General features: G+C 32.2%; 1 protein-coding gene and 1 long non-coding RNA gene across 4 annotated transcripts; both read left to right on the plus strand.

Moving 5' to 3' along the window:
- Window positions 1-5,896: 5,896 nt before the first annotated feature.
- LOC108216192 (iridoid oxidase-like) lies at window positions 5,897-8,119 on the plus strand. Its single transcript, XM_017388885.2, has 2 exons — window positions 5,897-6,865; window positions 7,208-8,119. The coding sequence occupies exons 1-2, from the start codon at window positions 5,942-5,944 to the stop codon at window positions 7,820-7,822; spliced, it is 1,539 nt and encodes a 512-aa protein (XP_017244374.1). The 5' UTR covers window positions 5,897-5,941; the 3' UTR covers window positions 7,823-8,119.
- Window positions 8,120-11,362: 3,243 nt separating this feature from the next.
- On the plus strand, window positions 11,363-13,741 carry LOC135152393 (uncharacterized). 3 transcript variants are annotated; one of them, XR_010291490.1, is made up of 5 exons: window positions 11,363-11,944; window positions 12,613-12,740; window positions 12,907-13,048; window positions 13,120-13,187; window positions 13,318-13,741. It is a non-coding gene; the product is annotated as an uncharacterized LOC135152393 (long non-coding RNA). The 3 variants fall into 3 exon arrangements; XR_010291491.1 differs by lacking the exon at window positions 11,363-11,944 and adding an exon at window positions 11,957-12,517; XR_010291489.1 differs by lacking the exon at window positions 12,613-12,740 and having other exon boundaries at window positions 11,376-11,944.
- The last annotated feature ends 790 nt before the right edge of the window (window positions 13,742-14,531 follow it).

Below are 14,531 nucleotides of genomic sequence, written 5' to 3' on the forward strand. Positions count from 1 at the left end.
TATTTTTAATATAAATATATGTGTACAAATTACCTTTTAGTTCCTTATAATTTTATTAAACCACTGCAACTTACTTGAACTTTTAAAATTCGCGGGGACACCCCTAAATTTTCAAATTTTTTAGGGGGACACTTATATTTTTTTCCCGAAATCACGGCGGTAATTTTTTTTTTTTTTTAAATTAGGGGGGACACGTGTCCCCCCGTGCCCTTTACTAGATCCCCCCTGTAAACATCAATGAACAATTACGTACAGACACAGTATTAATGCTGGACCAAGTTCGTGCAGTTTTGGACTACTGGGAAATAATGGATGCGATCCTTTTGAACACATTTTTACCCGCCCTTTGAGTGGTGCAGAATAGATCAGGAGAGAACGATTAGTGTGAAAAAATGGGGATGACAAACCCGTCAAAGAGGAAATTAAAAAGCCAATTTCTTCGCTCTCTTTTTTATAATAAAATATGATTGTATAATTTATTTTTAATCTTTTAAATAAAAATTATAAATTTAAATTTTATTAAAAAAATATTTAGAAAAGTTTATAAAATTATACTTAGCCTCAGCTCATCTAATAATATCATGATAGGCCATATATATTGTGCATGTTTGAAGTTTGATAATAGAAGCAGAAGTTTTTGTTTTAGATTTTTAAAGTAAGTCAGAAATACTTGTTTTCTTAAAGATTTTTTTAAGTGATTTATATTTTATTATGAAATTTCTAAATTTTTTAAAGTGTAATAAATTTTATTTATGAGTAATGTTTCTTGTATTTTAATATTTTATATTAAAATTTATAAATTTAAAAACCAAATACTCAATTAACTTATAAGTAAATTTATTCACATATATTTAATAATTAGTAAGTTAGATTCACTTATCATTTATAATTTAATTCTTAATTACATTTAATTTTTGACTTTTTGCGTGTACACTGATCGCGTAGTTTTATTAATTAATTATATTTTTTCTATACAAATATTTATATATTAAATTTTATTTATAAGAATAAATTAAAAAAATAAATTACTAGAGAGGTGCTTAAACTGTTCTAAAATGGCCTGGCCGGTAATGACACCGAAAAAGAGAAGTAATTTAAATTTACTGGAACTTCCCATTATTTATACAATACAAGATTCTATAAGATTCTATAATATTTGTTTATGATATATTTAATCTGTAAATATATTCATTTGCAATAATGTTTTAATTTTGAGTTGACAAAAATATAAGTAACATATATTGCTATTTTTTTAAGTTGGTTCAATTACTGAATAACTCCACAATTAAATAGACTAGCTTAGATCCGGTGATTCACAATATTTACTCTAAACTTAAATATAGGGAAATCTACAAAACTACCTACCTTTTCTTTTATTGTTTTCAAAAATACTATTTTTCAGAATTATTTTTAAAAATACCTTTTCATAAAAAAAAAATTCAAAAATACCGTTTGCAACTTTTGAAACCTCATCTGCAACTCCAGGCGGCGCCAGCCGTGTTGCAACCTCTTTTGCAACTTCATATGCAACCGAATTCCTGATTTCAAGTTCCAGTTTTCAAATGTCTACTGGAACTTGAAATCAGGAATTGTAATTGCATATATGGTTGCATATGGTTGTATTCAGTTGCATATGGTTGCATTCAGTTGATTCTATTGCAATCTAATGGCCCCGCCAGGGGCACATCATACATCTGTTGTTACTTACAGTTTTCAGTTGCATTTAGTTGCAACTGAGGTTGCAAATGAAGTTGCAACTGCAGATGCAACTTCATTTGCAACCTCATTTGCAACTTTTGCAACCTCATTTGCAATTATATATAGTTTTTAGTTGCATTTAGTTGCAACTGAGGTTGCAAATGAAGTTTCAACTTCATTTGCAGCCTCATTTGCAACTTTTGCAACCTCATTTGCAACTTACAGTTTTCAGTTGAACTAGTTGCAATTGCAGTTGCAACTTTCTATTTTTATTTGCAACTTTTGCAACCTCATTTGCAACTTTTGCGGCTGCGCCGCCCAAGGCAGTTGCAAAAGTTGCAACTTCATTTGCAACCTCATTTGTAAATTTTTTTTTATGAAAATGTATTTTTAAAAACAATGAAAAAGATGGTAGTATTTTTAAAAAAATAATTTTACAGATGGGTATTTTTAAAAAAATCCCTTAAATATATTAACATTTATTTTATCCCACTAAATATGCAAACTCTCGTAATTATTATCTGAAAATTTATTACACTTCCCTTCCATAAAAACTATCTAGGAAGTTTAATAAACATGTTTGGTTGACAAAATTATATCGGAAGTCTAATAAACATATTTGGTTGATAAAAGTGAATTCTATACTAATTATGTTAATTATTTTGTTTAACTAAATTTAAAATTTATTATTATTAAATTTTGAATAACATTTTTATCCTTTAATTTATTATAAAAATAATTTGATCAATATTTTTATATATTATTATTCCTTATTATAACATTGACCTAAGATGTATTTTATATAAATATTTACATATTATTTTATTAAACAAATTAGGTATTCAATTTATCCCTGACTTTTGATATTTATAAGGTTTTGACAATATAATATTATTAATATGTTGTCATTTTCTTTTTATTATTTTATTAGATTAAATGAACATATTTTACAATTTTGTTAATGAAGAAATACAATTTAACAATTATATTTTCAGTTACATAAAATAACAATAAAAATAACAATCCTATAATTTTTTGAAATTTACTAATTATTTCTACTATTATACGTGTCAATATATTATTTTAGAGCAACTAATGTTTTTTCCCGGTATATTAAATAAAAATTAAATTTACGCGTGTCCCAGAATAATATTTTAAGTTGCACATAATGAATAAATAAATAAAATAATTATAATTTTTAAATTTAATTAATTATTATTAATATTATATGTATTAGTATATTATTTCAGAGTGGATTATGTAGTTTTATGTTATATTACAAAAAATTTAAATTAAGTACGTGATGCAGGAAGTCTGAGTAACGAGGGGGGAGTGGGCAAGTAAATTCCTACGTTCTACAGCTAATGTAACTTCCTGGTGACTTCAACTTCCTGTGTTTTAGGTCAACCAAACAACTGCATATATTAGCACTTCTTAGGTATTTTAAATACCTGACTAATTTCTGGTCTACCAAACGACCTCTTAGTACTTGACCTGTATCCTTGCCTTGTGTGCATGTTATATTTGATCCCGGGCAGATCATGGCTTGCGTGTGGTTTTTTCTAAGGGCTTACATGTGTTGGCCAACAATAACATGTTTTATTTGGAAAGGAAAAAAATTTAGAGCCGTTCACGAGAGCGAACAAGCTTGAGCTCGACTCGATAAAAGCTCGGTTCGACTCAGTTCGTTAAGAATTCGAGTTCGAGCTCGAACACATAAATGTGTTCGTTAAGAAAACGAGCTCGAGCCGAGCTTTTAGTGTGTTCGGCTCAAGCTCGGCTCGTTAAAACTCGAAAAAACACAATATTTTTAGGGTAATTTCGTAATATAACATGTTATTGAACGCCGATTTCAACATATAATATATCAAATCGATCAGAAGAATATTAACTATAATATGGTACAATCAAAACACACTAAAAATTTATTTGGCTTGCTATTTTAAGAGTTAAGTAGCGATTTGACCTTATTTTTATTTTTTTCTGACTCGGCTCGGCTCGGCTCGACTCGTATGTGTTCATGAACAAGCTCGTGTTCGGCTCATTAGTTAATGAGCTCGAGCTCGAACACAATTTTTTGTTCGATAAGAAAGCTCGGCTCGGTTCGATAGGAAAAATTTAAAACTCGGCTCGGCTCTGTTCGCAAACAGCCCTGGGAAAAATTCCTTCCAATCGTGGTTAAATTCCCGTATCCTTTTCAATGTCATTTACCACACCAGTTCAGAACGATTTGATCACGTCTTCCGGTTGCGTGCCAAGTCTATGATAGCAAATCATTTTATTTGGCAAGGATATCCCACAGTGTTTGGCATCCGAAATACAAGTATTCCTTTCCTGGTCCATGTACAGCATGCCTAACCCTGGGGGAGGGACGGTTTCGGGGCCTCAGGGGAGGGAGGGACGAGTTCGGGGGCCTCAAGGTATATCATTTACTATCAAACATCAAATTGGTGAACGCTGGTACGTAGTCAGCGGCTTAAAATAAATCATGCAGAGATCTGTTCACACTCCACAGTGTGATGAACCATAATGTGCCAACCATAGTGTAAACATAAACATTATTCCATTTATTCGTGCAATCAATGAACAATTATGTACAGACACAGTATTAATGCTAGACCAAGTTTGTGACAGAGAAAGCAGTGGACGGAATAACTGACAGTTTTGGACTACTGGGAAGTAATCGAAGTGATCCTTTTAAACTCATCTACCCACCCTTTGAGTGGAGTAGAATAGATGAGGATCGATAGAAGGATTAATGTGATAAAAATGGGATGGCAAACCCCGTCAAAAAGGATAAAACCCATTTCTTTAATTTTTTTTATGAAATATGCTTGCATAATTTGTTTCTAAATCTTTTTATATTAGAGTTTATAGATAAAATTATTATTCAAAAATATATTTAAAAGCTATATTTTATAAAATGCGTGCCAAATAATTTATCCCGACATAAACAATATTTGCATTGTTTGTGTAACGAACTTATAAGTCAATTTCCCACTGATAAGTCAGAATGTGAGCGGTTGAAAATTCTAATTTTTTTAGTGATTTTTTTTATCAATAAAATTTGATTTTACAAATATGTAGTGGATCATTTCAAAAGATAATTTATAATAATTTATTGTTATATTAATAATTTTTATATTTAATAAATTGTAAATATCAAAAAAAATTATTCAAATAAACAAAATAGACATTACTTTTTACTTATAATTAAATTATCATTTATAAATAATAATTAAATTTCCTTTTTGAAAAATTAAATATTTTTTTAATTATGCCAAACAATCCTTCTCGGCTTGCACGTGTTACACAACATTAATATGTTTTATTTGAAAGGATAGTCTATAATTCCTTCCAACCATTTTAGCGGCTAAAAAAGGATAGAAACGATCAAAGTCAATCATATTGGAAAAAGAAAGTGTGTATATTTAAAGAAAATGAAAATGATTTGTGGTTAAAAAAAAGTTGATTATAATTAAGATGTAAATAAGTTAATAAGATGTTTGAAAAGACATCAGAAGCCTTACCTTCTTAAAGTTTTTCTACCTTTTGCAGCCCATGTCATTCATTCTATCACTTACAAATAGAGTAATTATAATTTAGCACATGTGATCACAATTAAATTTAATTTACTATATCTTAATATTGTAGTTTATAATTAAAAGTCTAAAACACTTATATCAATATTTATATTACACATTTATATCAAACTTATATATAATTATTTCAATAATCTACATCTATATGTTTCATTATTATTTTGTTAATCCATCATTATAGAATAATAATTAGGTATCAAAGTCAAAGCAACAATTAAACATATCACCTTGAACCGTTATTAAAAAAATATAAATATATAAAAATAATATAAATAGTCAATCAAAATATAAATAATATAATAATAAATATTGAACTTGCAGTAAACTAATATAATGAATAATTAAACATAATTATACAAAAAAAAATATCCACACTTGTCATTATCTTATCTAGAAGGCAGATAAATTTAAAACGGCTAAATTCAAAGAAATTTTGTTTTATTCAATCACAATAGAGTGTTTTTACTTTGGGGCAGAACATTGCGTGCCTGCGAGGCACTCTGTCTGATTTGCATCCATTCATTTTAAAAATATCAAGAACCGTACAACAAAAATTTAACATCTTTAATGTTCTATATATATATAGAACACATACTAAAGTTACAATTATATACTGAAGAAAAAACTGAAAAGGATTAGAAATGGAAAGCACCAGTTCTTTTAGCTGGCTGACCGCTTCTCTTTTAGCTGCAATTGTTACTGTTATGCTGAAATGGATGCATGCAAGTTTTTTTTCAACTAAACAGAAGCCACCAGGTCCGTTAGCATGGCCCCTGATTGGAAATATTTTCGATCTTGGAAGCATGCCACACCAGAGCCTATACAAACTTCGGTGGAGATATGGACCTGTGATTTGGTTGAAGCTCGGTTTAGTGAATACCATGGTCATACAATCAGCCAAAGCTGCAGCCGAGCTGTTCAAGAACCATGACGCCGTCTTCTCTGATCGTAAGGTCTTTGATGCACTAACAGCCTGGAACTACAACCAAGGGTCATTAGCCATGGGCAATTACGGTCCATATTGGCGCACAGTCCGAAAACTCTGCTCCATGGAGCTCCTAGTCAATAGACGAGTCAATGATTCAACTGAGATCCGGGAGAAGTGTGTTGATAAGCTAGTTTGCTGGATAGAACAGATCATTGCATCCTCGCAAGTTGAGGGAAAATCAGGCGAGGTGGAACTGTCCGAACTCTTATTTCTCATGGCATTTAACGTGGTGGGCAACCTCATGCTTTCAAAAGATCTTCTGGATTTATCTTCCACTGAAGGACGAGAATTCTTCGATGCAATGAACCAAGTCACGAAATGGGCGGGGACACCTAACTTGGCAGACTTCCTGCCATTCTTGAAGCCGTTTGATCCATTCAGAGTTCGAAAAAATATGGCTAAAGGCATGGGCGTAGCCATCAATATCATAAGCAGCTTTCTGAAAGAAAGGGGTCATGAAACTATGTCGACGGAGAAGGTGAAGAAGGACTTCTTGGATGTCCTTTTGGAGTATCAAGGGGACGGAAAAGAAGGACCGGACAAAATTTCTGATAAGAATATAATTATCATAATACTGGTAACAAAATCCTTTCATTTAAACTTTCTTCTTTTCAGTTGAATTCCTAGTTAAATATAAGTTCTACTTTTCTAAACCCATTTGTGTAAAAAAGTTATAAATACTTATAAAAAGTTGAGAATGTTAGTTTTCTTTTCTCGGCTTCTACTTCTTTTGAAACAGTTTAATAACTTATAAATCTAAACTTCTTTCTCACTTATACTCCAATTTTTTAGTTTAAGTAAAAGTCACTTCTTTTAAGCTAAACCAAACGGTCCCTTTATCGCTATGAGTTCATCTTAGTTAGGTTGTGGTAGTTTGTTCATTGTTGCATCAGTTATTGAGAGCCGGTAGTTGTTGCAGGAAATGTTTTTCGCTGGGTCAGAAACTACAAGCAGTAGCATAGAATGGGCAATGGCAGAGCTATTACGCAACCCTGAATCGATGAGGAAGGTCAAAGAAGAACTTGACAGTGTTATCATGCCTAACAAAAGGGTGATGGAGAGTGACATCGATAAACTACCCTATCTGCAAGCCGTGGTAAAGGAAAGCCTGAGACTCCACCCGACAGTCCCTTTACTGCTCCCACGAAATTCAATGGAAGACACCAATTTCATGGGGTATCACATACCCAAAAACACCCAAGTTTTTGTCAATGTGTGGGCAATCGGAAGGGACCCTGATACATGGGACGACCCCTCGTCTTTCAAGCCCGAAAGGTTTATAGGCTCGAATATCCATTACAAAGGGCAGCACTATGAGTTGCTTCCGTTTGGCTCTGGGAGACGGATTTGTGTTGGAATGGCCCTGGCTCACCGAGTTCTTCACCTAACTTTGGCCACCTTGCTTTGGACTTTCGACTGGGAGCTTGGCAACTCCCTTACTCCACAGACTATCAACATGGCCGAGAGGACTGGTATAACACTAAGAATGTCGGAACCTCTTAAAGCAATTCCGAGAAAAATCAATCGGACGTGATGGCCATTATGTGTGAAGGTGATACGGACATTTGCACATTACACGGCTGCTTTGTTGTCAAGTATAATTTCAATTCTTAAGTTCCTTTGTCTAGAAAAAATGTCTACGTACTTGATAAAGTTTCTTCTTCTTTATTTTCGCAAATAGATGTGTCTAATTATCGCAAAGAAATTCTTCTTTGTTATTATGTGTATATTAGCTATCAACCAATAATTAAATGTAGTGTACTACAAGATTGTTGTATATTGAACAGTGTCACCATACTCCAGCCTTCGAATATAGTAGTTGCTTAAACTATTCAACGAACAATAAGTATTAAGCAGGATGAACCGAGAACATGCTGGCAGAGGGCCATCCTGAGTTACAATACGGCCATTAACTTTTTGCTACTGTAATAACTGAAGTCCGAATTTCGGATCGGATTCGGGTATATTACCCGGAACCCGAATTTTTTTTCAAAGTACCTATAAACATAAGTTTCAAAGTACAGTAATAAAAAAAATTCATGTCAAACTTGGAAGCTTAACGTTTTACAAACTTGAAATAAGTAATGACCAAAATCTCAATCTCAAGGAGACCATAAAAACTACTCCATAGAAGGTGATATATTCTAAGAGCTCAGCCTTGCTTTTTTTATGCTTCTTTGGTGATCTTAGAGTAGTATGCCCAATCAGAATGAGAGGATGTTATTGCAGGCTGTCCAAAAGGATTATCTTGAACATAAGAAGGAGCATTGGCTGCTTCAACAAGGCCATCTAGGAACAACTGCAGCTCCCCGGCCCTCTGGACCAAGGCTACTTCTCCAAGGATAAATCAAAAGTAACCTCTGGTTTCTCCTCAACATCGTCACTGCTTTCATTTGAATCTAAAACGTTTTTCTGTTTCAAATTTGTCTGCATTGATGCCATGATATGAAATCTTAGAGATACTAATGGTTGTCAGATTGGTCAGGGACTTCTGCTCCATATATGACAGAACTGCATTGTTAGGCACATGCATATAAATAGAAGGAGGTTTTACTAAAATCATACACAAGATTTTGTAAATAGAATATGGTACTTATTATAAAATTCATAATTATTTTCCCTCTTTCTATTTTCTGTTTAGTTATTTTGAAATAGCATACACAAATTATTAAATGTATATATATGTATATAATACATGCCGTTATATGATAACGGATTACCAGAAACTAATCCAGTGTTGTCACTACTATCAAATACACCAGTTTAGAACGATTTGATCACGTCTTCCAGTTGCGTGCCTTAGTCTGTGATAGCAAACCCGCACGGACCCAAGATCAACTTCGCTCTGGGCTGTGGCCAAACCGGCACGGATTTATTTTGGACTCCTCCCAATAGTTCTCATACTACGGAGTTCTTTGGCCGCTTATATTTTAGATAATTAAATCTTATTTATCATTCCGATTCGAGACTTGAGTTGGGAAGCACGAATTAGGGGGCCTCAAGATATATCAATTACTATCAAACATCAAATTTTGGTGGACGCTGGTATGTAGTTAGCGGCTTAAAATAAATCATGCAGAGATCCGTTCACACTCCACAGTCACTTGTGATGAACCATAAATGTGCCAACCATAGTGTAAACATAAATATTATTCCATTTAATCTTGCAATCAATGAACAATTATCTACAGACACAGTTTTAATTCTAGACCAAGTTTGTGACGGAGAAAGCAGAAGACGGAATAACGACAGTTTTGGACTACTGGAAAGTGGAAAGTAATGGAAGTGATCTTTTTAAACTCATTTACCCACCCTTTGAGGGGAGGTGATGAGCTGAGGGCTTAAAATGCCTATTTGAGTAATTTTGGCTTATTAATAACTTATTAATTATTAAAAATATAATAATAAAAATAAAAATTATGAGTAATGATTTAGGAGTAATTTTTATAAAAGAAAATTCAAAAAATTTAATCACTAAAAAAAGTATTTCAAACTAACTTTAGTTTTAAGTTGAGTTCTGTCTTAATTCTTTTAAACTGACATCTAACTTATTATACAAACAAACATTTTTTAACTTAAAGTTCATCAGAGATAACCTAAAATCCAGAATTTTTCGTAAAAAAAATAATCTAGATTTTAATCCCAGATAAACACGCTCCAGATCCCTTTTTGAGTGGAGTAGAATTAGACGAGGATCGATAAAAGGATTAGTGTGATAAAAATGGGATGGCCAAACCCCGTCAAAAAGGAAAAAACCCATTTGTTTAATTCTTTTTATATGAAATATGGTTGCATAATTTGTTTTTAAATCTTTTTATATTAAAGTTTATGAATAAAATTTTTATTCAAAAAAATGTTTAAAAACTATATTTTATAAAATGCGTGTCAAATACTTTGTCCTAACATAAACAATATTTGGATTGTTTTCGTGACGAACTTATAAGTCAATTTCCCACTGATAAGTCAGAATGTGAACGGTTGAAAATTCTAATTTTTTTAGTGATTTATTTTTATTTTTAAAACTTGGTTTTACAAATATGTAGAGGATCATCTTAAAAGATTATTTATAATAATTTATTATTATATTAATAATTTTTATATTCAATAAATTGTAAATATCAAAAAAAATTATTCAAATAAACAAAATAGACATGATTTTTTACGTATAAGCCCAGTGATGGGTTTATCCTCTGTTGACCCGGGGCACCCGGGTTCGACTCTGGCTCACCCCGAGAATTATTAGAACAGATACTAAGTTGTAAGGCATATAAGCCTGCATTGTCAACAAAAAAAAAAAAAAAAATTCTCATTCATAAATAATAATTAAATATTTTTTTAATTATGCCAAACAATCCTTCTCGTGAATGCAAATCAGATTATGGCTTGCTTGTTCTTTTTCCCGAGGGCTTGCACGTGTTACTCAACATTAACATGTTTTATTTGAAAGGATAGTCTATAATTCCTTCCGGGACTAATCGAACCGAGTCGAACACTGTCAGGCTTGGTTCGAACTCGACTGAAAAATTTAGGACTTAGAATTCGAGTTGGAGTTCGACCGAATTTTTAATTTTAAGTTTGAAACTCGGGTCATACACAGTTTGATAGGCTCGAGTTCGACTCGAAAGCTCGAATTGAGCCACAAAATATTGACAAAAACTTGAAATATGATTGGTTTGACTCGAGTTCGATTCGATTAATTAAATGAATTATAAATGAAAAATTAAATATATTTGTAAAAATATATTTATAATAAAAAAATTAATAAATAAGAGAGGCTTGATAACTCGTGAACCTTACGAGTCCAGTAAATTGAAGCTCGAACTCGGCTCGGTAAAACATCCAAATAGCTCGAGCTAGATTATTACCGAATCAAATTCAAATTATTTTACCAGCCGCGCAAGCACGAGTAGCTCACGAACAGTTTGGTTTATTCACACCCTACTTCCAATCATTTTAGCGGCGAAAAAGGATGTTAACTATGAAAGACAAATCATATGACTGAGAATTCTGCTACAAACAATACAACATTAAAAAAACACTACACCATATTTGGTCTATCCTAACATTACAAACTGATGTTGCCACCTAAAATGTTGCCTTAGATGCTTAAAATTTGATTGAAGCAGGTGTATGCCACCATCGCATTTTCGGTGTTGCCATTAATAAGATAAATGTTGTCATAACTAAAACAAACCCTCAATGCCAACATTTTGTGCGATGTTACCTTAAAGATGTGTTAAAATTAATAGGAGGGAAACAACCCGCCTTTTCAACTCTGAATTTTTTAAAAATAAATTATGCAACCGCCCATCCCATCACTCACACAGATAAAACATAACAATAAAATTAAAACTAAAACCAATTCTTTCTCTCGGCTCACTCTCGCTCTCTCTCGCATCTCTCACTATCTATCTCGCATCTCTCGCATTTCACATCTCTCATTCATCTCTCCCATCTCATTCTTTCATTCCTTTCATCTCTCTCATCTCACTCTTTCATCTCTCGAAGCTTGTCTCGGAGCTTATCTCGCTGCTTATACAAGGAAAGGGTCCGACGATTATATACAGGAAGCTTATCTCGGTGTTTTAGTTCTTGTCTCGGAGCTCAGTAACTTTCTTCTCGTAGCTTGAATTTGGTCCGACTATAACATTATAAGGTATTTCTCTAAATTAATTTTGTTAATTTGGGGGTTTTAAAACCCTAACTGTAAATTCGTAATTTGGAGGTTCTAATATAAATAATGTTAGATCATTCGATGTTCATGGTACCACTTATACGTGTTTGCACACCATCTGTTTGATTAAGTGCCCGTGAGTAGGTTTTATTCAAGATTTTCGGTACAAATGAATCATGTGTTCGTGTGTTGCTAATGGTGCTGTTAATTCAAACAGTGAGTAACTTTTCTCGATGTATATATTTGCGGGAAGTTAAATGTTAGATTATATGCTAGAAACCGATGAAGAAGGGCTAGGGTTGCTAACTAATTAACTCATCTTATGATTATTTAGAACTGCGTTATGCTAAAAAAGATATCATGCTCTAATGCTCCCCCCTATCATCATGTACGTATAAAACTGTACTCTGAGAGTATATTTGCTGATATGTTTCTTTTCAGCACAAGGTTACACACCATTTCTAGTGCACTTGACAATGGTAATTTTGACGATAAGCAACAGACTAAATATCTTATTTTTAAGGTCTACAAGAATTTAATGAACAAAGAGCTTAGGTAATTACTAATATCTTCATTTTCACACAAGCAAACCTTTCTCTGTTTTTTTCTAATAATTAACTTGAAATTTTACTTAATTTATTGTTAAATAGGGATATACAAGAGACTTATCTTCTCTTGATCATGAAGGAAGAAGACATACTAAAGGTTCTTCGATTGTTTGAAGGAGACACTGAAAGAAAAAATATTAGTGAAGTATATATCTTTAAGGAAGTGGATGGTAATATAATGATTTATTCTTGCTCTGTTTCACATTTTCAGATTGATATGTATCGCCCATGTATCAATACCAGTATCCTCGCCATATCCACGAATTGCACGCTATACACAAAGTGGAATTTGATTAGAGTTTTTAATCTTAAGAGCATAATATGCATGTTTTACAGGTAGCGAAAACTCATGGTTTTTCTCTTAAATAATATTAGCATGTCATACATCATTTGAAGAAAATTATCTTGGTGAACCTATCCTTCCTGGTTGCTCTTGCCTGGTGCCTTTTGATGGGCAACAGAACATCCAATATTTAAGGTACAATTCGTCGTCTCATCTATTAGTACTAGCATATATGTCTGACGATTATCGGAATATCATTTGTGAAGGAATCATGCAAGCTATTGTGATGCACCCGTTTGACATAGGCGACCACTACATCATTAATAACGACCAGGTGAATCAATATCTCTTCAATTTCAGATTAGAGTTTCTATAAGATATACCTTTTAATTTTTCCTAATGTATAAAATACTTCACAGTTGGTCGTTGAAGAAATGGGGCTAACATATATATTTTTCTTGAAGGAAAAATAATGAGAAGATAAATTATCCGAATTTCGTGTTACTTTCGAAATGGTGACTATTTTGATTGAAAAGATTCGGGATCAAATTGCGCAAAAGATGGAAGAAAAAGTGGACAAGAAGGTTCGAGATAATGTCAAGTTGTTGATGTCCAAACAGGCAGAACAAATTCCAGAATTGAAGCTCGATATTGTAGAGCTAACTGCTGCAGTGCCGAATGCTTCAGCCGTAGGTGATCACCATGACGACATTACTTCATAAAATTTGGTCTGTGGAATTTTAGTATTGTGATAATATTTTAGTATCGATAGAATTTTAGTATTTGCAGAATTTTAGTAAGTTGTAGTAAAATTATGTGGAATTTGTATTGTGGAGTTTGGATTTAACTATGTTATGGCTTGTTGGTTTAGTCAATATTATTTAACGTTTGCAATTAGGTTTCGGAATGGATGATTGGTTTTGATTATTATATATACAAACAAAATCTTTCAAATAATAAATATATTGCCATGGACAGATTAAATGTTGGCAAAAACATAAAATGTTACTTGAAATGTTGTTGCAGTATTGTAAAAAACGATGTTGCCATATATTATATGGCAACACAGAGAAGGTGTTGCCATTATAAACAGATGTTGTCATACGATTTAGAGCAACACACACCAACCATGTTGCTAATGACAAAATAATGTTGGCATAAGGTTTACGGCAACATAAAAAATCGTGTTGTCATAAACTGGAAAAAGTGTTGGCATAACCTCTATGCCCACATCGATTTTCCTAACACCTTCAAATTTGAACAAAATGTTGTCAAAAACACAATGGCAACATAAATTGCAGTTTTAGCAACTAATTTTGGGTGTTAGGATAGACCATATGTGGTGTAGTGAAATAAAATAAATGCACAACCGTTGTTCTTTACTTTTTAAAAACTATTTTCATTACTCTCGCAATCAAACTGTTCTCACTGAATCACTACCTATATCAATATCTGTATTACACCGGTTTATATCAAACTTATATATAATTATTTTAATAATCTACATCTATATGTTTCATTATTATTTTGCTAATCCATCATTATAGAAAAATAATTAGGTATCAAAGTCAAAAGCAACAATTAAAAATATCACCTTGAACCGTTATTAAAAAAATATAAATATATAAAAAATAATATAAACAGTAAATCAAAATATAAATGATATAATAATAAATAT

This window comes from Daucus carota, chromosome 4 (assembly GCF_001625215.2).
Source record: "Daucus carota subsp. sativus chromosome 4, DH1 v3.0, whole genome shotgun sequence".
Lineage (NCBI taxonomy): Eukaryota > Viridiplantae > Streptophyta > Magnoliopsida > Apiales > Apiaceae > Daucus > Daucus carota.

What these genes read in the sequence shown, in the direction of transcription:
- LOC108216192 (XM_017388885.2), top strand. Translation starts at nt 5,942, where the DNA reads ATGGAAAGCACCAGTTCTTTTAGCTGGCTGACCGCTTCTCTTTTAGCT. An exon ending in ATATAATTATCATAATACTG is followed by an intron (nt 6,866 to 7,207) that starts GTAACAAAATCC and finishes TAGTTGTTGCAG; the next exon opens with GAAATGTTTTTCGCTGGGTC.